This window comes from Odontesthes bonariensis, chromosome 15 (assembly GCF_027942865.1).
Source record: "Odontesthes bonariensis isolate fOdoBon6 chromosome 15, fOdoBon6.hap1, whole genome shotgun sequence".
In the NCBI taxonomy this organism is placed as follows: Eukaryota; Metazoa; Chordata; class Actinopteri; order Atheriniformes; family Atherinopsidae; genus Odontesthes; species Odontesthes bonariensis.
Genome location: NC_134520.1, coordinates 3,428,593 through 3,451,165, shown reverse-complemented (window position 1 = coordinate 3,451,165; position 22,573 = coordinate 3,428,593). Strand labels below are relative to the sequence as shown.

The window sequence follows — 22,573 nt, the reverse complement described above, 5'->3', positions numbered from 1 at the left end:
GATAGATAGATAGATAGATAGATAGATAGATAGATAGATAGATAGATAGATAGATAGATAGAAACACCACCCCCACCTGGTTAAGACAGATTTCAGCACGCTGGACAGCTCCCACGGGGACATCCGCCCACAGGGGCCACTGTCAATTTTTTTCAAACGCAGGACACGGGTCACTTACGCAACAAGGAAAGTGACACAACAGGCCACCTTAAATGACAAATGAATGACTTTTGGAAAACGGAATGAATAAGACACGAAAGCACTTATAGCACAATGTCGTTATCAGGCACAGATTAGGGATTTAAGACTCTTGTTTCTCAAGATTTCTCCAGATTTAAATGTGAGACACGCTGTGCGTGTAAAGTACACGTAATATGAGGACCCTGATGTGATCTTATTCTTTAAAACATCTTATTCTTCATGTGTTAGGTCGGCCACAGATGATTTATTTAAATCCAAAGCCCCCTGGTGGCCAGTTGGAGACAGGACAAGGCAGGTCGCTTTAAAAGGAAGGTGAGTGATGTTAGCCAGGATTCCTCTTGGTGGATGAAATGAAAATTGGAACCCAGAAACATCACTCTGGGTTATATTTTGATTCGTAAACATAAAAGGGGCTCATTGCCTTCAATAACAGGGAATATTTTAAGGATACGTGACATGTGATAACGAAGAATTAGGAGAAGTGCTCTGTGGTTATTAGTTGTATGACTTTAGTTCAAAAGACCCCGGAGAATGGTTTTAGTGACGGCTTATGATCGCCTTTCTTTTTAATGTTGGGAAGACTCAGAAACAACATCAGCTATCTGCATCAGTTTCAGTTGGTTTGGGGTTTTTCAAAAGCAGTTTACCTGGATGTAATCTGTTAGACAGTCCCTCAAAAGTGAGAGCCTCGAGCAGCTTTGAGGTAAGCTTGGTCTTTCGAAGCTGAAATCCTTTGTTTGGAGAACAAGGATACTGTTCTTTTCGCTAACATGTGGAAGTAATTGCGCCAAGCGGCTGCACGGAGTTAGGAGGAAGGGGAGGAGGGGGAGTGCAGCAACGGCCCCGGGGCCCTGCAGAAACACAGGTCTGAGAGTCCGATTCTGTGCCCAGAGATAGGTGATTCATAGGGGCCCATTATTCCTCTGCTACCCGTCAGGGGAGCCTCAGGGTAAAGGGGGTTTGGTTAAAAAGAAAAAATGGCAGCGCTTATAAGTGCTCGGCTCACAGCTGACGCATGTGTGCAGTAAACAGGGGTCCCATTAATTCTGTCACAAAAAAGAAGAATAGAACTTTCTTGTCTGTGTATTTTCTTTTGATGAAACTTAAGGGAGATGTGTGTGTGTGTGTGTGTGTGTGTGTGTGTGTGTGTGTGTGTGTGTGTGTGTGTGTGTGTGTGTGTGTGTGTTGGAGAGATGAGCGGGGATATGATGGTGTTGGAGCGCCCTCTATGAGTTTACCGCGTCACTTTTTCACAGTTTCTGCTTGGTGCAGAATAACTGTGTCCGTTCACTATCAAGCTATAATGCAAAGTGCCAAAAAACAACAACTCATAAGTGCATTTCTTTACTTTAAGTGATGGAATCGTTTTGTGAGACCAGCATTGACAAATAAACCCACAAATGGAACATTTGTGAACTTTTAGAAGAAACATCCCATGTGATCTAACTTTTATAACTGATTTTGACACGCAAAAGGTCTCGTTTCCCAATTAATTCAACGGAAGTCTTGTCCTACGCTGTGATTTAAGTGACCGTTCTCGTCTGAATTTCCCACTAAACGACTCTAACTTTGAAAAGGGGTCCAGCGCTCAGAAAGAGAGGAGCGAGAGGGGGGTTGTCGTTTCCTGAGAGTTATTTACTTTGAGCCAGATGATTGCTTTTTTTTCGAATGGGGGTTGAGGGGGGTGGACTGTAACATTGAATCAGTTACAGGTCGCCGTTGCTGGAGTGCAGTTGTGAAGGCGGTCGTGGATGCGGACAGTGGGTCTCACATATGCTCTCACAGCGCAGGATCTCTGAGGATTATAACCTCTGCAAAGGACCCTTACTGCGCCTTTTGGAGCGACCAATTCACAGTGGATATACTTACAAGAAAGGAATATAAAGAGGGGATTAGTCAAAGGTAACTGAAAGGTCGATTGAAACATTTCTTTCTTAGTCGTTTTTAAACTCATTTTTAGAGGCTGAAATAATTTTCCTTGCAGTCCTAATTAGTTTTTTCAATTACTGGATTTTCTGTCCTTCTTACTTTTTATAGCATAGTTATAGAAAAGTTGTTTTAAAGCTTTCATTCGTCATACAACGGATGCTCTACAGCACTGAAAGCTGTGTACAACTTCTGTGTCAGATATTACATTAGATTTTTTTGAGAATTCTTGCACCATATGGTCTCACCGCTGGACGCTGAGTGCGGAGATGTCGCTGACTCTGGCGTTGGATTTCGGCCTCACAGCTGGACGTGTCACCTCGAAGACTGAAAGCACCATTGTGGGATGCTGCTTGGCATCTAATGGGAAACACATAGGAATTTGTGCATCACATTGTTTTCTCATCTGTCCGTGCGATCCGGGGGAGGGGGGTTAAAAACTGGAAAGTCAGCACTGGGAGCACTGGAATGAGGCAAAATGGGGATTCAGAACTTCGGTGGACTCGGTCCAAGTGAGAGGAAAGAAGAGCTGCGTGTTTTGGAGCCACGGCGCATTCTTCTTTTACCACCTACCCTGCTGTGTCACTAAGGGGGTTTTCAGAGGAATACTGCTTGTAGTCAGAATTTCTTAAATATTTAGACAGAAAAAAAAAAATCGAAGCTGTGTCGCGCGCATTACACGCAAGATTGTCATTTCTAGACAGTGCCACGATTACTCTAACGGAAATCCACTGAAAGTCGAGATAAGCTATCAGATGTTGCACGAAAGTATTCCGGCCCAGCAGAAGATGCATTTTGGATCTGCACATTTGTTGATTCACTTGGTGGGACAGCGGGGGGGGGGGGGGGGGGGGGGTGAGAAGAGCAGAGAAATGAGCGGACCCTGACTGCCACTCCAGTTTTTTTTTGTTTTTTTTTTAACGTGTTTAACTCGAACATCAACGCTAATCCAAAGCAAAAAAAGAAAAAGTCCCTTTCAGAAATCTTTTGAGACAAGGCGTGTGCACAAACACGTCAAAACGCATTAGGCATTTCGTCAACTGATTCCCACGCGAATATGTACTTTTGTGCGGAGTGGGTGCGCTAATTATAGAGCTCAGAAACCCAGGTTGCCAATGGATTATTTAGGCTGTTCCGGCTGAGCCAGAGCGGACAACCACAGGAAACTGCGAGAGAGCCACAAGTTTTATTGTTTGGGGACACTGAATACAATATAAATAAAAGGGGAAAATGGAGAGGGTTAAAGAAAAAGAAACAAGCAGAGTTTATTTGAATAGAGAAAGTTGGGTTTTATGAGCTCTCAAGCGGCTCTCAAACTACGTGGCCCCGATGAAATCCCTAATCCAGACTACAGACAGATCAACAGACAGAGCGATTGCCTTAATGGTTTCCAGAGCTCCGTTTTACAACTACATATGGAGAGAGCTCTGAAAAAAACAGAAAGAAAGGAAGAAATCTATAGACACTGAAAAGTTAAGATTGTGTTAATTAGACATCCAGTGGATGAATCCAGTGCAGACTTTTTGAAGCATTTTAAGTCATGCTTCAAAATCGAAAAACAATCACGATCTTCATTTATTTTAAAACAAAAACTTCATTAAAAAAATATGTTGGGAAGTTTCGGACAATGAGCTCCTGCGAGGTTTGTCCGATCCTAATAGATGGACTGTGTCGCCCCCTAGTGGCAGCGGTGCGCAGCGGAGAGGGCTTCAGCGTCCGTCCTCTCCAACATAACTGTGGATTCTTTCTATGCAACAGGCTTGCAATCTCCACCCTCACCTGGTTCAAACCTGTCACGTTATTCTCCAGTTAATTCCGTTTCAGTAAAACATCAAATCGAAGATGAAGTGTTGCTGTTAAGTGTCACTTGGGATTATGACCGAGGGAGGAGTGTGACTGCTCCAAAAAAAGTTAATGATGATCGGTTGATGAAACGGTGGCACGCTTGGTTCAACGTGGAGACAGTGTTTGTTAGCAAGAGCACCCCCAAAGTATTTCCATCACCCGTGCAGCTAATCGCTGTTTTGTCTCCACAGGCCTGAGCATAGCCATGGATGGAGTGAGGACGCACGTCGTCTTTGCTGGCGTCTTTGTGCATCTCCTCTCGGGTAAGTAGCTGAGAGAAACAGCAGACAAAACTGTTGTTTTCAGTCATTTTTCTGACTGTTTCATGATGTTGGCAAATGTCTATCTCAGTTACATCTGGACTGTTGCCACCAACTATCGTGTCCAACGAGGAGGAGTTCATCCTGCAGCCCAATTCCATCTTCAACATAAGTTGCACCGGGAAAAGAAATGTGGTCTGGGCTGAGCCCCTGCCGAAAAACGCCTTTACTCTCACAGGCTACTACACCGAGACTCTTTTCATTATCAACGCGACAGTGGAGAACACCGGCTACTACATGTGCACGTATGAATACCGGGAGGGAGAAGCGGACACTGAATCGGATGACGAACATGAGGCGGAAATATATATCTTTGTCCCAGGTAAATATCGTTTCAAATGTTGTGCAATTTTTGTGCAGCCCGAAATATTGAAGAGTACTTGTTAATGCTAAAGCACAAACGTAAGTGGATAAAAGGCCTACAGTGCGCAGGACCAGGGCCCGAGGAGTGAGGATCCTGGTCTTATCCCAGAATTGGTTTCCAGAAGAAAAGAAAAAAAAGATTAAGATGCTGAAGAGTTGTAAAAACGAAGAGGTTCAACTCATCAATGTTATTCTAATGAACAGCCTGAGATTCAGTACAGCCAAGATGCAAAATGTACAATAAAGAGACAAAACTGCTACAAAAAATGGGCATGATTTCACAGAAAAGAAGCATTGAAAAAAATAGATTCGAAATGACCAAAAAGAAGTTAGAAATGTTACTCTTAACTACAAAACAACCAAAATGAGACACAAAATAATCAAAATGTGACCGAAAAACAGATATGAAAGATAAAGCTTACTGACCACAAAGAGAAGCGAGATGCACAGTCGGAGAAACAAAACAAGCATTCGTATGATCCTGGCTTGTGTTCATTTTAAGCTTAGGTGTCTTTTTCTTGCCCAAGGTATCATTATTTTGAGATTTGTCCATGGGTGGGACAAATATAGACAACTAAGTGAGCATACCAGACCAAGTACACCTGAAGCAGCAAAACCTCTGAGTGCAATCATTCAATTCAAGCCACTGCATTTCTAATGAATTCAGGGTGTGGTTGTAAGGGGGACAATGTGTTATTTCTTCTTTCTCCCTTCCAAAGGCACAGTTTGTCTACTTTTAAATGATTACATTGTACAAATGTACAAACCAACATATACTGTTGTAGTTATGACATGAAGTCTAAAAAGTCCTGTGTCTGCACACCTAGATCCCCACGTCCTGTTCGTCCCCGAGACGCCTGATAACCTGATTGTCTCCATGGAGCTGTCTGTGGTGGCCATCACCTGCCGTGTGTCCCACCCCGATGCTCCCGTCACCCTGAGGAGTGTCCCAAGCGGAGAGGAGATGCCTGCCCACTATGATAGCAGGATGGGCTTTATCGGGAGCTTCTCTCCTGGGCAGTACCAATGTGAGACCACTGTGAACAACCAGACATTCAGAAGTGCCATTTACACAGTGAATGCCGAGGGTAAGCCAAGACAGAGATATATTTCTTTCATAATGCGGTTTATTTATAAAATGAAATAATGACAGTGAGATTGCTTGTTGTGACTCTGAAGTGACAGTATAGATTGAAAACAACATAACTGAAAACATTCCTTAGGCGTGTTTAACACAAGAAGGCTGCAGGGTGACAGCCATGACATGACGTCATTTGTACAAGAGAGGATGACTTAATAAGGCCGTGTTCGCTCTGTGTGTGTGAGTCAGTAATGATCTACTGAGCCATCACTCTGTGATAAACGAGGTCAAGATGACCAAGTTGTTTGCGGTGCTGATGTCTGCTCTCTGGTGGTTCCTCTGTAGCCCCTGAGGAGGTGGAGGACTTCAATGTGGAAGCAAGGGCCACCGAGGAGAGAGTGAGAGCCGGGCAGCCTTTCAACATCACCTGCGTCGCCCCTTCTGGCTCTGACTACCAGCAGCAGTGGCTGCATCCGAAAAAACAGGCAATTTTCTCTTCTGTGTTTTCTTTTTTCTTTCTTTCAATTTTTGTCTGCTCTGTGGCTCCATCCACCCGTCCTCCTTGTCTTGTTATATTTCCATGGGATTCCTAACCAGCAGCACCGAGCCTTAAATAAGCGAATAATGGTTTTGGATCCAAACCTTTAAGTGGCAAATTGAATATAGCTCAGAGCACAGCCCATAGTGGTTGCAAGGCATGTGTTAGGAAAGCAGCGGCTGAATGTTGTGTCCTCCTTCTGAGGACATCAGCCAAAACAGCTCGCTGTGGCAGTTAACCCCATTTAAAAGAGTTTGGCAGGGAATTTAAAGTTCAGGACAAATGGCTGGAGGCAAGGAGGCAGTTCAAAAGAGAGGAAATAAAATGATGGTAAATCCTTTAAACTCAGTGACCATGAGACGTGTACGGCAGATGCTGTCCGCACGTGACAGCCAACTAAAGATCTAATGCTTTTGATGAGATAATTTCAATCTGAGAAAGTTTCACAAGCAATTTATGTTTGTTTATACTATATTTCTTTAAAGTATACTGCACATTGGTGGTTTTTCTTCTTGGGATTCCTTTAAGCCCTTTTCCAGAGATAGTGAGGTAGGAACACAGGAGTCCTGACTCCTGGAATTTGGTCTCAGCTGCAATTACAGGCCTTTTCTAGGAGTCTGAGATCCTGATTTATCTCTTGTGGTCAAGCCAGTGCTTTAGCCATTAGCTTTCAGCAGAAATTTCAGCAGAAATTTATGATATTCAAATATGTTTTTACTTGGATTTCTTTTTATTTATCTATTTCAATTTCCAGTGAGTAGCTTCTTAAACCCGTACTGTTCTGTGGTTTGAATAGGCTGTGGATGGCATTCTAACAAAGCAGACTTTCCCTGACCGGGCCATCTATACCCTCATTATCTCACAAGCCACCTCTCAGGACAGCGGCACCTTTGAATGCTCCGTCACACACAAAATCAGTGGAGACGTTAGAGTCAGCAGGGTGGCTGTAACCATTTTTGGTAAGTCTCCCTCTCAGAAACATTTCACAGATGTGCTCAATAGGTTTCCAGCAGGATAAGTGCTCAAATCAATAACTTACAGTCACATTAATTATAATTATATCTCATAATCTCATCATCATTCAGATGAAGTAGAGGCTTCACATATGTGATCAAGGTGCTTTGAACAGTGTGTGGAAGTCATTTTCTACTATCCAACCATAAAGCTTTAGATCTGCTTTCAACATCAGCTACTGTGTTTTATGAGATGGCTTCAACAGATGTGTGTCAAGCCTTTATTTCACCTCAACCCCTGAATCACTGACTCGTTTTCCCCCGCTGTCACTCAGCTTTTACTGACCGAGTCTGTTTCTGAACCATCTACAATCATCTGATAATTGTTTTTTTCACTGTTTGTCACTCAGAGGAGAACTCCTTTGTCACCCTGGACCACAGTGGGATTCTAGCGACGGAGTTTGTCAACATTTTAGAGGAGACAGAGTTTACCATCCTCATTCATGCATATCCGAGAGTCCCCAAAGTGACGTGGCTGAAAGATGGAGAAGCCATAGGAGAGAGCTACTACGTCTCCACCAAAACAAGCCATGTTGAAGGGAATCGGTGAGTATAAAGATTAAGTTTTATTACAGTTCTCAGTGCTATAGCATTTTTTCCTTTTCTTTTTTTTTCTAAACTTAAAGGATATGAGATGCACATGACACCCTGTAAAAACAGAAAGTGGTCATTTCAAACTTTCAAATCAAACCCGTCATACATTAGCAAGGTGTTTGTGGAAAAAAAAGTCACAAAACCAGACTAACTGTTTCCTCTTGCATGCAGTCCTCACGTTAAGTTTCCTGGTTGCTTTTAGATTTAGAGAGTTGATGAGAGAGTTGTATCAGTTTTATCATGCAACTCGAAGCAAGAAATCCAGTTTGCCAACATTTAAAGAATTTCCCATTCAAATATTTGTTTGTAACTGCTAATTTTCTTCCTACAGGTATCAGAGCATTCTGACATTCCGGCACCCTTTGGAGAAAGACAACGGAAATTACACCATCGCAGTCCTAAGTGGCTCTCGCACTGCACAGTTCTCCTTTATCCTCAAAGTGAGAGGTAAGATACAAAGACAAAAAAGGTAAACAGATTAGAAATATAGTTGAAGATTGATGATTCCATGACTGAGCTTTCTGTGTGACCTTTTTTCAGCTTCCATCGGAGCAGTGATCCCACCTTCCTCAGCCCCTGTGCTGCTGCCAGATTTGGATGAGGTGATAGTGCCGCTCCACAATTCGTTCACTCTGACATGTCGCGGAGAGGCAAAACTGATGTGGGAAACACCGTTCGATTTGCCCGAGCAAACGCAGGAAGACAGCAGTGGCCTGTTTGTCACCACCATCACCGTGAACAGCGCCACAGCAATGCACACCGGCTACTACACATGCTTTTACAGCAGAAACACCACAGAGGATGCAGACGACAGTAGCATCTACATCTATGTACCAGGTATGGCGTGCACAGCTACTTGTGTGTTTATGTTATTTGTTTTTATTTTCTGGTTTTGAGATACTCATTTCACTGTTACACAGATCCTGATGTGCCTTTCGTGCCGTCACCGGTGCCTTATAGCAACCATGTCCTGACCAACAACAATGAGATGGAGATCCAGTGTCTGGTGTCTGATCCATACGCTAACGTGACACTGGTGAATGTTGACACCCAGCAGCCTGTGCCTTGTGTTTATGACAGTAAGAGAGGTGCCTTGGGCGTATTCACTGCTGGAACCTATGTCTGCAAGGCCCTCATCAATGGAGAGGTGCACGAGAGTGGAGAATACATCGTCCATGGTTGGACAGGTGTGTTTTCCAGTGTTTGTGAATGTGTGAAACTGGTGAAATCTTGAAAAATATGAGCTGACCACAATGTTTTTGCTGGATCTGTTGAGTGACAAAATTTTACTTTAGAATTTCTTGTACCTCAGCTGGCACAGAACTGCATGTTGAGCTGACCGCCAAAAGGACTGCTCTGCTGGTGGGAGACACAATCACTGTCACCTGTCGTGCTCAAGGAGCTGAGATTTTGGAAGATCACTGGAAATACCCGGGCAAAATGGTGAGGGCCCATGTCATTCTGTACAGCACAGAACATTATCCAAACTAAATGGGGGTTTTGTTGTGGGTTTGTATCTCAAAGCACCTGATGTTCCTTTTCACTTGACAGGCCAATCGTGGTATGAAAACCGTGCGTGACAATAAGAAGGATCAGGAGATCCTGTACACCCTGACCATCCCACAAGCGTCAACCAAAGACAGCGGCATCTACTCTTGTTCTATCACCAATATAATGAGCAATGAAAGCCAGACGAAACAGCTAGCCGTTCAAGTGTTTGGTATAAATCTCTATATCTACCTACAGTAAATACCATGTTGCATTATATTGGGTTTTTTAATTGAAGTAGTGATGATAAGTGCTGATTATTTGTCAACCTCTCCCCTTTTCCAACAGCCAGTGAGTTTTTGTCCATCCAACCGGAGTTCAGAGAATATGAATTTGCAGAGCTAGATGAAGTGCGGGAGTTCAGGGCTGGAATTGATTCTTTTCCTGACGTTCGTGTCACTTGGCTCAAAGACGGCATCACACTCAGCGATGTGACAGCTGAGATCTCCACCAGCCTGCGGCAGATAAGCGAGACTAGGTGAGTCTCCACCTGTGACAGCAGAGCTAATGATCACTTCAAAGTAACATTCCCACACACCATGCAGGCCTCTAATTAGGATTTAGTGCGTTTGTAAGCTTCTGTGGCTGTATTGTTATTACAGTTTCTGCTGTTGTTGTTCTGTGCAGCTACATGAGCACCCTCACCCTAATTCGGGCCAAGGAGGAGGACAGCGGGAATTACACCGTGCGAGTGGAGAACAGAAACCAAAGTCGTGACGCCAGCCTAATCCTTGAAGTCAAAGGTCAGGGAGTAAACTAATATAAGCAAATTATTTCCTTTATTTCCTTGGATGTTTCTCCTATTTTACAACCTTGTAGCCTCACTTACAGTCTGCCATTGTTAATGTTACACACACTGCTATTCTTACAACTTGCTGTACGTCTGTCTTACAATGTTGCAGTGCCGGCAGTTATTGTGGACCTGATGGACATCCACCACGGCTCAGCCACAGGTCAGTCCGTGGTTTGCATTACCAGAGGGCAACCCACTCCTGTGGTGGAGTGGTTCATCTGCAAAAACATCAAAAAGTAAGATCAACTTTCTTCAGTACTAAAGTGTTTACAGGCTTTCTTTTCAAAATGAATGCATAACTTGATCTGGTTGTTCGTCTATTTTCTTTTGTAACCATCCAGTTGTGCCAATGACTCGTCGTCTTGGGTGCCTCTCCCTGCCAACTCCACAGAGATTAAAATGGACTCACACACCGATGAAGATTATAACTTGGAGAGCGAGGTTATGTTTGGTCATCTGGAGAGCACAGTGGCAGTGCGCTGCCTGGCTAGGAATGAAATGGCCACCGTCTCCAGGGAGGTCAAACTGGTGTCTAACGGTAAGGAAAAACGCGCGTCCCATCCTCTGGGGCAATTTTCAATCTTCTTTCATTGCACTTTGAATGGGCATTTGATGTTGTTGCTCCCTCCTTGTTTATTCTGAAGTTCCTCAATTTCTGCCACTCAGAGTGCAACAAGTTTTGTAAGGGACAGTAAGTGTTGCAGCAGCTGCCATTTAAGTTTGTGGTGAGACTGCTGAAAGCAGGCTATCAGGGAGGGACTGTTATTATAAGAGATAAATGAGGGAAACCACAGATCTCTAGGCCATTTGGTCCTACCAGATGAGCTTTACACTCCCATTCTCCACCACCCCCCCTACTATGGCAGTTCCATGTCTGCTCCCCCATCCTCATTTCCATGTTATCTTCCCAGCATGCCTTTTGGGGCAAGTTATCTAGACACCCCATGGATCTAAAACCTGATAGAAAATATTTCTTATGCATCCCAAACTGTATATTTCATTGCAAGCATCCATCTAATATGTGCGACCACTGGTTTTACTCCCAAACAGGCCCTCACCCTGAGCTGACTGTAGCTGCTGCTGTGCTGGTGCTCCTGGTCATTGTCATCATCTCACTCATTGTCTTGGTTGTTATCTGGAAACAGGTACTGTTTTAATGATTTAACATTTATTTCCACTTCCCATTCATTCACCCACTTAATCTTTTTCAGCATTCATATCAAGATTCAGAGCAAGTTTATATTTCGTGATGTTTTCTCTATATTACTCTTCGCATAAAATATGACCAAGTTTATAATGAGTGTTTGGTTTATTGCTTCCCCTAGTTAAAAGCTGGTCTGTTCAGTTGCATGACTTGTATTTTAAGGTTTTAAATGAGTAACAGTGCACTCATGTGTTCTCTGTCCTCTAGAAACCAAGGTATGAGATCCGCTGGAGGGTCATAGAGTCTGTGAGCCCTGATGGCCATGAGTATATCTACGTAGATCCAATGCAGCTACCTTACGACTCGAGATGGGAGTTTCCTCGGGACAGACTTGTGCTCGGTGAGTGGATTCTCCTTGAAATGTACCAACGTTATAGTCCTCCCAGCAGACATGTTCCAACCAGGTCATCTCACTCTGCCTTTGAAATGAGTCTGTGATAGCTACGACTTGGACGGAAAGGTTTAATCTAGCTGGGTTTTGGTTTGACTTAACGATCAAGGGGATATTCGACCACTTAACGAGTCACAGATGACAAAGCAGAATGTGTGTGTATTGTCTCCGCCTGGATAACTAACTCCATACTTTCCTGTGATTCACAGGTCGTATCCTGGGCTCTGGAGCCTTTGGGAAGGTGGTTGAAGGTACTGCATATGGACTCAGCCGCTCTCAACCGGTCATGAAGGTGGCAGTGAAAATGCTGAAACGTGAGTTTGATAAAACCACAATTTGCATGGCAGTTAAGTCATGCTGCTACCAATCATTGCTCGGCTACTAGTGCAGGCTAGTGCCAGTGAAGTATATTTGTGACACTTTCAGTGGTGTCATTATACCAAGTGTGTGGTCTTTGCAAATCTTTTTTGTTCTGTAAATAGATAATCATCTACAAATTACCGAACCAACTGATGGATGTAGCAGCACCTTATCTGCCAACGTCTTTTATTTGTTGCTCACCTGGGAACTTTTTAGGGCAACATGAGAAAGTAAAAAAAAAAGTAATGAAAAGAGTAAACACAAAAGAATTTACACAGTGATAAAAACCAACCAAGATCAAACAATCAGCTTCATTAAAGCTGCGGTCGGCAACTTTTTTTTAGTCATATTAGCTTGAACTGTCATGGAATTCTGGAAGTAGAATAATAAATAGGCTGTTTAGGAAAAATAACGAAATCTGTAGCTCCCTCTGAAGCCTGTAATCATGCTTGCAAAAATCGAGCGCTCCCGGCTGTTTTTAACCAATCAAGTTAGGGTGGAGGAATCCTACCTGTCAATCACAGCTTGTGCACACGCTGCTGAGCGTGAGTCTGCCCCAGCTTGTGTGCGCTCACACTGGTGTGAACTCACGTGCACAACCTCGTCCACAGAGGGGGAGGGGTTTGGGGGGCGATTCGGAGCTTGTTAGAGGTTGGGGGAGGGACCTGAAAGTTGTATCAGTTCGAATTTTCCGACTTTAGACTCGCAATTTTGAAAACCTGCCGACTGCAGCTTTAACTAGATGAAAGAGGTAGCCTTGTTAATTTGTGAGAGTTTTGACAGTTTAGTGATTGTCATGGTTGATATCCTCTTCCAGCCACAGCCCGTTCCAGTGAAAAACAGGCATTGATGTCTGAACTGAAGATCATGACTCATCTTGGACCGCATCTCAACATTGTAAACCTCCTGGGAGCATGCACCAAGTCAGGTGAATAGTAAACACTGACAAACAGCAGATGTAAACCAACACACTCATTCATGGGGAGATTCATTCTGTATGATTACTGTGTAGAATAACGCACACAGTCACATGCACACACGCACTCAAACTCATTCAGATTCGGCTGCTGTAGACGTTTACAACTCTAACAGCGGGTGGGTGCCGTATTTTAATAGGCTTTTTATGGGAAAGTGGAGGCTTGTCTTCTTGACTGTGCTTTTAGCCTTTACGAGCCTCTGATAAGATTAGCCTGCAGACTGATGCCGGTGCATGACCCTATCTGCTGTGCTGTTCTCAGGCCCTATCTACATTATCACTGAGTACTGCTTCTACGGGGACCTGGTGAACTATCTGCACAAGAACAGGGAGAACTTCCTCAGCCTGAGCCCAGAGAAAAATAAAAAAGAGCTGGATATCTTTGGAATCAACCCTGCAGATGAGAGCAGCAGGAGGTACATCATGTAGTGTTTGTTTCTCAAATGATCTATTGTTATGTACTGAGCGTCACATGGTTGGAAAAGGGGAGAAAACACACTTTTTACATACTTACTTTAACTTTACATACTTTTTACAATCCCAAGCAGCCAATTTACAACAATTGTCTCAAACACACTTATTATCCCTCAGCTTCTAATCTGTAACTCAATCAGCATTTTCTCCATGGTCGAGGATATTGTCTGACATCTTCCCCTAATCTAATTGAAGTCTGAAGTGGTCTCAGCTTTCAGCCTAATTTGGTTACCATGGAGGTACCTGTTAATTGTGTCTGTGTAAACGTTCATTGTGAAACACCAGCCTGTCCTCTCCCTCTGTGAGGCTCAGCTGTGTTGATGGATGACTCACAGTGACCACACCTCAAAATGACCATAACATGATTTAATCCTGGCTACCATTTGAGCCTGAACCACATCTTCCCCTAACCTCAGCCAGAGGGACTGAGAGGACAAATACTGATGTATTGCTCTCTACATGACTGAATCAGATATGCTTATTGTATTCTCACCATAGGTTACAATAGTCCCACAACCTGTCAGCACTAACAACATTCCTGTCTTGTCTTTGCTCACAGTTATGTGATCCTGTCCTTTGAGAGTAGAGGAGACTACATGGATATGAAGCAGGCGGACAACACTCAGTATGTGCCTATGCTGGAGATGAGCAATGGCTCCAAGTACTCTGATATCCAGAGTTCAAACTATGACCACCCACCCTCGCAGAAAGACTCGAGTGGTACGCACTGTGGCCTTTCCTCTTCTCCCTTTTTGTTGACTCTCCTCTGAGTTATTGGTGTGCGCTTACTTGGCCTTGGTGTTGGGTTTGAGTCATTGTTGGTTGAGGGGTACACCCTTGTCAGAATTTAGTGCTGGCATAGGCCTGTAATTACATGGAGAAGATAATTGTAGCACACCCGTAATAATGCCCACTTTTTACCCTGCCATTAGTAAAAGCCAGGTTTGAGCAGGGAGTACTATATTTACATGGACCGCCTAATTGTGTGTGTGTTTTCCAATCCAGACTGTGAAATGGACAACCAGCTGTCAGATGACTTGAACGAAGGCCTTACAACCACCGACCTGCTTAGCTTTACCTACCAGGTGGCCAAAGGAATGGAGTTTCTAGCTTCCAAAAATGTAAGTTTGAATGAAAACCCTTTTTTTGTTTTCATCTACAGACCTTCAACCTCACATTCCCCTGCTTCCAAAGGCACTAATGGCAGGTTTTGGGTTTTGTAAAGTATTCTATATGGCAACTGCTGTGCCGGCCAAGGGGGTGCCTGAGGAAATCAGCGGTTGTATGATAAGCAGTCCTGTTAAGGTTGCTGAGCCCACGCAGGAGAGCGGCCAAAGGCTGAATATAGTAGCTGCAAAGTTAGAGCTGGAATTACCGGGCAGGGACATGCTGTAGCCAGAAGCTGTTCATTCAGCTTCATAGTTATTATCCCTAAATATCCAGTGGTCACAGCAATCCCTCCAACTGGCATGTTTACATAAAGATTATGCTTTATAAAGCAAAATTAAATGGCATTAAAAAGTGAACTTGGCTAAAATGAAACAGAAATAGTAGCCGTGGGAGCGGGCTGTCAGATTGAGAACTGATGAAAACAGCTCTTTTTGAGCTCTTAACGGCTTAGCAACTCTAATTATTCCTTCTTTTTTTTACAGTGTGTGCACCGAGACCTTGCTGCCAGGAATGTTCTCCTCTCTCAGGGTAAAATAGTGAAGATCTGTGACTTCGGGCTGGCCAGAGACATCATGCATGACAACAACTACGTCTCCAAAGGGAGCGTAAGTGTCCTCTCACAGCCCTAAATCATCCTGAGGTCATAATATGATTTCATAGAAGGGTTCTCTGAGTTTGGTCAACCATTTCCTCTCTTTCATCCTAGACTTTTCTGCCAGTGAAGTGGATGGCACCAGAAAGTATTTTTGACAACCTGTACACCACCCTCAGTGATGTTTGGTCGTATGGCATCCTCCTCTGGGAGATATTCTCCTTAGGTCAGCCTCTGCAAACCTCAGTTAAAGAGCCCATTTTATTTTCATGTGGAGGTTTCTCATTTTACATATGGGGTTACCACAATAATTGTATATGCTATACATGGCTGTAGCACCTTTTTTCCGTTTCTGTCCAGAATATTCCAGAATGTTTAAGGTGTGCCTAGGTAGCCATTAAATAGGCACGATACAAATGTTGTTCATGATAACGCAGCCCAGAGGCAGTGTTTTCAGGAGGGAATAACCTTTTTTTGGGGTTCGCACTTTGGGTGGGCAAAATTTGTAAACCTTTTGCATGCACAAAAAGTTAGATAACACACAAAAGGAAAGGGGAAAACTCACACCTTATAATATAGGCACTATATTGTGAAAAATAAATGAATACCAGAAATGAGAGTTGGGAAACTAATTAAAATAAAAAATATCATGTCGTCTTCTTTAGGTGGCACCCCGTATCCGGGGATGGTGGTGGACTCCAGCTTCTACAACAAGATCAAGAGTGGATATAGGATGTCAAAACCAGAGCATGCACCTAATGATCTGTACGTGATCACACACAATGTTTATACTGTTGCTATGTATTTGTTGAAGCCGAGTTCGCATCATCTCAACTCAAGAATGCACTGGGCTGTTTGTTTGTGAGCTATGATATAATAGCTGACATCAGTCATGGCAAAATTACAAGGCACAGGACAGGCCGTACTGTTTTCTATGGTGACGTTGCATGTGTTTGCATTTTCAGGTATGAGATGATGATGAAGTGCTGGAACAGTGAGCCTGAGAAAAGGCCTTCTTTCATGGGTCTAAGTGAAACTGTGGCATCTTTGCTGCCCTGCAGCTACAAGAGGGTGAGCCTCTCATTGTGACCTCTCACGTCCCCAGACCTTTGTGGTCCTTAACACCTGCTTTTTAAATGTACCACCACCCAGACTTGCACATTCTGTTCCTCCCATCATTTATTTTTTTCCTTTTAGTGGCTCTTTATTGGCTTTGTAGATGTCATTTTTCCGAGCAAAGTACAGGTTGAAAATCCTTTAAAAACACCATTAAAGTCACAGGCTGTTCATTTAAAACCCCTTCCACATCCTCTGTGAGTGCATTAGGAGAATTTTTGGAGGCTCTTGCTGTCTACGTGTGAAAAGTGATTAGAGTCTAAATGCTGCAGCTGGAAGTCAGAGTTGCTGGCCTCAGTCTTGATAATGACACAGCTCGAGTTCTCGCCTCCACCGCCCAACCTTAATTACCCAATTAAACTCTGCACCACACATGGCATGTCAGAGCAGCTGTAACTCTGCCTTCGTCACAATATTTAATGATTGGTGACAGAGAGAGGAACCAGCTCTTTTAGCACATTGAGCTTGGGTTGGATGGTGTGATCCAAAATGAGGATCACACCATCCAGCTGGTGACAAAACTAATGACTGCACACGTTCATGCCACCGTCCTTCACTCCTTGAACTTTTTGGGTTTATATTTGTACACACTGTATTGCATCAACATTGCTTCTTTTGAGCAAGAGAATTGTAACATTTTAATAGTATCTAAATTATGTGTCGGTCTGTCCTGTGCAGCATTATGAGAAGGTGAACCATGAGTTCCTGAAGAGTGACCATCCTGCTGTAACTCGGGTGTGCGTGGAAAATGATGCAGACTACGTCGACATTCCATACAAGAACCAGGGCAAGCTAAAGGACAGGGAGAGCGGCTTCGATGAGCAGCGGCTGAGCTCGGACAGCGGCTACATTATCCCCCTCCCCGACCTAGACCCCATATCTGATGAAGAATATGGAAAGAGGAACAGACACAGGTAAATGGACTCAATTCTATTTTCAGCGTACAACATCACACCAAAGATTATATTAACTTGAGTTATTCGCTGCTCTTGCAGCTCGCAAACATCTGAAGAGAGTGCCATCGAGACAGGGTCGAGCAGCTCCACCTATGCTAAGCGGGAGGGCGAAACCCTGGAGGACATCACACTGCTGGACGAAATGTGTCTGGACTGTAGTGACCTGGTGGAGGACAGCTTTCTGTGACAACTGCTCAGTCTGAGCAGGAGCTGCAAGGGACAGGATTGTAAGAACTTGGGGAAACTAGAGAAAGACCTGTAAATCAACCAAAGACTCTAGCCCCGCCACTCCTCCTCCTCTCTGGCCGCCCTGTATAAGGACACAACAAAACCACTTCACAGCCCGGTTGAGACTGTGGCGACGTGAGGTACGGCCATCACTTCTCCCTGGACAGTCCCTTCTTATGGGTTGGAGGAATGGATGAACATTGTTGAAAATGTGACTTACATAATGGACTCCAAGAACCACGGGAGCCTTCGTGTCAGAACTATCCAGAAAGAAACAGGGAAAATAGATTGTCTGTCATTTGCAGAGCTTTATTCATATGGGCATTCTTTTATCAGCAGTATAAGCAAGACAGGACCAATTAAACATGCCGGTCATCAAATTCCAATAAGCAAAAGACAATATCATTGATATGTCAGTTCATGTATTTAACCACTACAGATGCACTACTTAAACATCATGAATCCAATGATAGGAATGATATTACAAGGAAGTTGGAAATGGTACAACAGAAGGACCTGATGCTGGTACAATCAGAAGCAATACTTTGATTTTAAGCAAGAACATTTGGACTGTGTGCAATTTTCTATATGATCATACAATGTCCTTAATCAGTCAGTACATGAGGTAATTCAATTTTATTTTTGTACGTCATTGTTATATGAACATGTATTATTTGTGAACACAGAGTAGATACTGACCTTAACTGTTTGAATGGTTATGAGAAAAGAGCTTCTGAGTTGCATACATATTTGCTTTGTCTCTCCTTTCGTCCAAACACAAAAAGATCCCGTCTTTTAAGTTTTATCCTTAATATGGGCTTTATGATACAAAGTGTGATTGTAATGTAAATAGCTGCAGAGTTGTTTAATAAGAGAGAATTATTGGGATAGTACTCAAGTATTTTATGTGAGCACCTATAAAGCTTCTGCACCCTTATCTGCTCATTTGAAGCCATTGCTTTTGACAAATCTATTACAATAAACTTCCTCAAACCAGCATGGGAATACCATAGAGTTTGTGGATTAAAGCATTTCTTGAGAAATACTTATTTTTCACATGTTTGTAATGTATTCTGTGTAGTTTTCGTCAGTTTACCTCCTACAACTGCAGGAGGTTTAAGATAAAAGGGAAGTGATATGAGTAAACACTGCAAAATGGCCAATTAAGTATTTGTATGATTTAGAACAGGGATGTCCAAATCCGGTCCTCGGGGGGCCGCTTTCCTGCAGGTTTTCTGTTTCCCTGCTTCAACACACCTGATTCAGATAAAATAGATCTCTTCAAAAGATTGTTAAGTTCTGCACAAGGCTGCTAATGATGCATTGATTTGAAGCAGGGAGACATCTAAAACCTGCAACACAGCGGCCCTCGAGGACCAGATGTAGATTCCCTGATTTAGAAAGGTTGGTTTCCACTATTTCTCATAATGTGTAGCAGGTTCTAGTCATACCAAGACACAACCGTATGATGAATCAGTTTTCAAGTTGATCCGATGTGGTAAACGTGAGTTACATGCAGACTCTGTGTAACCCTCTGTATCTTCCTGTAGCTTTATGAGCTGTGCCTCTTTCCATCGACTGTGATGTAAACTGCAATCAGTTGTTGCACTTTTGTTTTTTTCCCCATTTGCTTTTTGATGTTTCTAGATATTACAGTAAAATTAGCCAGACTGAGCTTTAATAGGAAAAAAAAAAAAAGGCTTCCTTTGTCCTTAGATGTTTAAAGTTGCGTGGCCACAGATGAGTGACATGTTGATGATGGTAGCCTGTCTTAGGTATAGATAACCACACCCAGTATGGTGCTTTAAGACCATGTTTCCTTATTTTTACATCATGTACATTCAGATGATTTATATTATAATAATCCATTCGCCCTCTATAACTTTTACTCACCCAAACAGATATAACATAACAGTAACAGAATTGATATTTATGAGGTGCTTGTCTGTATGGCATAGGTAAACACAGACAGATGAATAAAACTCTACAGTTTATTTCTAGCCACAAAAATATGATATGCAGAGAAGAATTCAGTGTATGAATAGTACTAATTTTATCTGACAGTTTGATATATTGGAACCCTTGAAACAAAGAAGCCATTTCGCTTAATAAGAATAAGAATAATCCCAGGTTTCTTTTCAGCACTGTAGCCAGTCTGACTAAGAGTCCGAGCTCTGCTGAGCCAGTTATTCCTTTAACTCTCAGCAGTGATGATTTCATGAGCTTCTTTATTAATAAAATTGTTTCTATCAGAGAGAAGATTGATGGAGTCCTTCCCACTATTATCAGTGATGTATCATCAAGTACAGCAGCTTTAGAAGTATCTTTAGAACCTGATTTGTATTTAGACGGCTTCTGCCCAGTTGATCTCTCTGAACTAACAACAGCAATAGTCTCTTCTAAACCATCAACTTGTGTTTTAGACCCAATCCCAACCAGACTGTTCAAGGAGGTTTTCCCCTTAATTGACACTTCCATATTGGATTTGATCAATCTGTCTTTGTTGACAGGATATGTACCTCAGACTTTTAAGGTTGCTGTAATTAAACCTTTACTTAAAAAACCTACTCTTGATTCAGAAGTGTTGGCTCATTATAGACCTATATCCAATCTCCCTTTTATGTCTAAAGTTCTTGAAAAAATAGTTGCAGCTCAGCTTTGTGATCATTTACACAGAAATAATTTGTTTGAAGAGTTTCAGTCAGGATTCAGAGTGCATCATAGCACAGAAACAGCACTGCTGAAAGTTACCAATGATCTCCTCTTAGCCTCTGATAGCGGACTTGTGTCTGTGCTTGTCCTGTTGGATCTCAGTGCTGCATTTGATACGGTCGATCACAGTATCTTATTACACAGACTTGAACATGTTATTGGGATTAAAGGAACTGCATTAGGCTGGTTTAAATCATATTTATCTGATAGATTTCAGTTTGTTCTTGTAAACGAAGAATCTTCCTCACACACCAGAGTAAGTCATGGAGTTCCCCAGGGTTCTGTGCTTGGACCGATTCTTTTTACTTTATACATGCTTCCATTAGGTAACATTATTAGACAGCATGGCATAAATTTCCATTGCTATGCTGATGATACTCAGCTGTACTTATCTATAAAACCAGATGAACCCAATAGGTTGGTCAGACTACAAGCATGTCTTAAAGACATAAAGACCTGGATGACTCAGAACTGTCTGCTGCTAAATTCAGACAAAACTGAAGTCGTTATCTTTGGACCTGAGCGTTTCAGGGAGAAATTGTCTAGCTATATAGTTACTCTAGATGGTATTTCCTTGGCTTCTAGTTCTACAGTGAGGAACCTTGGAGTTATTTTTGACCAGAACTTATCATTTGACTCGCATATAAAACAGGTTTCTAGGACTGCCTTCTTTCACCTTCGTAATATTGTTAAAATCAGGAACATCTTGTCTCAGAGTGATGCAGAAAAACTAATTCATGCATTTGTTACTTCAAGATTGGACTACTGTAATTCTTTATTATTGGGCTGTCCTACATATTCTCTGAAAAGCCTTCAGTTGATCCAAAATGCTGCAGCCAGAGTTTTGACGAGAACTAACAGCAGAGATCATATTTCTCCAGTTTTAGCTTCTCTTCATTGGCTCCCTGTTAAATTCAGAATAGAATTTAAGATTCTTCTCCTCACATATAAAGCTCTTAATGACCGAGCTCCATCATATCTTAAAGATCTCATTGTAAGATATTTTCCTAACAGAGCACTTCGTTCCCAAACTGCAGGTTTACTTGAGGTTCCCAGAGTTTCTAAAAGTAGAATGGGAGGCAGAGCCTTCAGTTATCAGGCCCCTCAATTGTGGAATAAGCTGCCAGTAAATGTCCGGGAAGCAGACACCCTTTCCACTTTTAAGACCAGGCTTAAAACTTTCCTTTTTTATAAAGCTTATAGTTAGGGATGGCTCAGGTGATCCTGAAACATCCCATAGTTAAGCTGCTATAGGCTTAGACTGCTGGGGGGCCTCATCTGACACACCTTTCCTCACTTTACTCTCTTTATGTATATGTGATATTATTGTGGTCATTAACTCGTGTTTCCCTGTTCCAACAGATATCCTTTGAATGGTGTTACAGTGCCGCCGTCGCGGTGGCCCCCTGCCCCCCTCCCCCCCCCCTTTTTCTGTCTTCTCAAACCCCAGCTGGTCGAGGCGGATGGCCACCCTTCCTGAGTCTGGTTCTGCCAGAGGTTTCTTCCTGTTAAAAGGGAGTCGTTTCTCTCCACAGTCGCCTCAGGCACGCCGCTCAGGCCGGGAGATTGGACCGAAAAACAAAAAGTTTTCAGTGCAATCTGTTGGTTTTCTTAGCTAGGAAATTGTTTTTGAATTGGCTCTATATGAACGAATTGGATTATTTTATGAATTATGATTATTATTAATTAATTGAATTCCAATTGGCTTGAATTGGACTTACTATCTAAGTGCCTTGAGATGACATTTGTTGTATTTGGCGCTATATAAATAAAATTGAATTGAATTTCGCTGTATGCGCATTTTCCTGTCTAGTGTTTTCAAATACAATCAAACAGTGACACAAAACGTGGTGGAGAATCTGACTTGATACTGTAACATCAAATTTCTGTTCCAAGTAAAAGTACTAAATAATATCTGATAAATGTTATTCCATTCACTTTAAAAAATGGAATGGTCTCTGAGACTGATGTAAAATCTTTTGTATTTCACTGCTGTAGCCACTTTAAAGTACTTCATCTTGGCAGTGACAGTCTTTCCAGTGATTCCCGTCTGGTAGGGTTACAAGATTAATCTGACAGACTGTGAAATAAGAAAGTGGAGAACAAAATATTAATTTGCTTTTTGTTTTTTTTAACTTAAACTGTCACATTTGAATAGAAATATCAACAAAG

The 22,573-nt window shown here is 42.6% G+C and overlaps 1 protein-coding gene across 1 annotated transcript; it reads left to right on the top strand.

Moving 5' to 3' along the window:
* The first annotated feature begins 1,897 nt into the window (after positions 1-1,897).
* Positions 1,898-19,294, top strand: pdgfra (platelet-derived growth factor receptor, alpha polypeptide). The gene is made up of 29 exons (XM_075484697.1): positions 1,898-2,103; positions 4,164-4,235; positions 4,324-4,614; positions 5,483-5,743; positions 6,082-6,221; positions 7,071-7,233; positions 7,638-7,833; positions 8,213-8,328; positions 8,422-8,718; positions 8,802-9,068; positions 9,194-9,324; positions 9,433-9,601; positions 9,718-9,907; positions 10,057-10,172; positions 10,332-10,458; positions 10,564-10,760; positions 11,273-11,367; positions 11,634-11,766; positions 12,027-12,131; positions 12,995-13,105; positions 13,416-13,569; positions 14,187-14,347; positions 14,633-14,748; positions 15,280-15,402; positions 15,504-15,615; positions 16,055-16,154; positions 16,355-16,460; positions 17,184-17,419; positions 17,501-19,294. The coding sequence occupies exons 2-29, from the start codon at positions 4,178-4,180 to the stop codon at positions 17,646-17,648; spliced, it is 4,419 nt and encodes a 1,472-aa protein (XP_075340812.1). The 5' UTR covers positions 1,898-2,103; positions 4,164-4,177; the 3' UTR covers positions 17,649-19,294.
* Positions 19,295-22,573: the final 3,279 nt, after the last annotated feature.

Excerpts from the sequence above, each read along its gene's own strand:
- pdgfra (XM_075484697.1), top strand. The coding sequence starts at position 4,178 with ATGGATGGAGTGAGGACGCACGTCGTCTTTGCTGGCGTCTTTGTGCAT. Across the intron at positions 7,834-8,212 it reads AGCCATGTTGAAGGGAATCG|GTATCAGAGCATTCTGACAT; the intron begins GTGAGTATAAAG and ends TTCTTCCTACAG. Across the intron at positions 8,329-8,421 it reads CTTTATCCTCAAAGTGAGAG|CTTCCATCGGAGCAGTGATC; the intron begins GTAAGATACAAA and ends ACCTTTTTTCAG.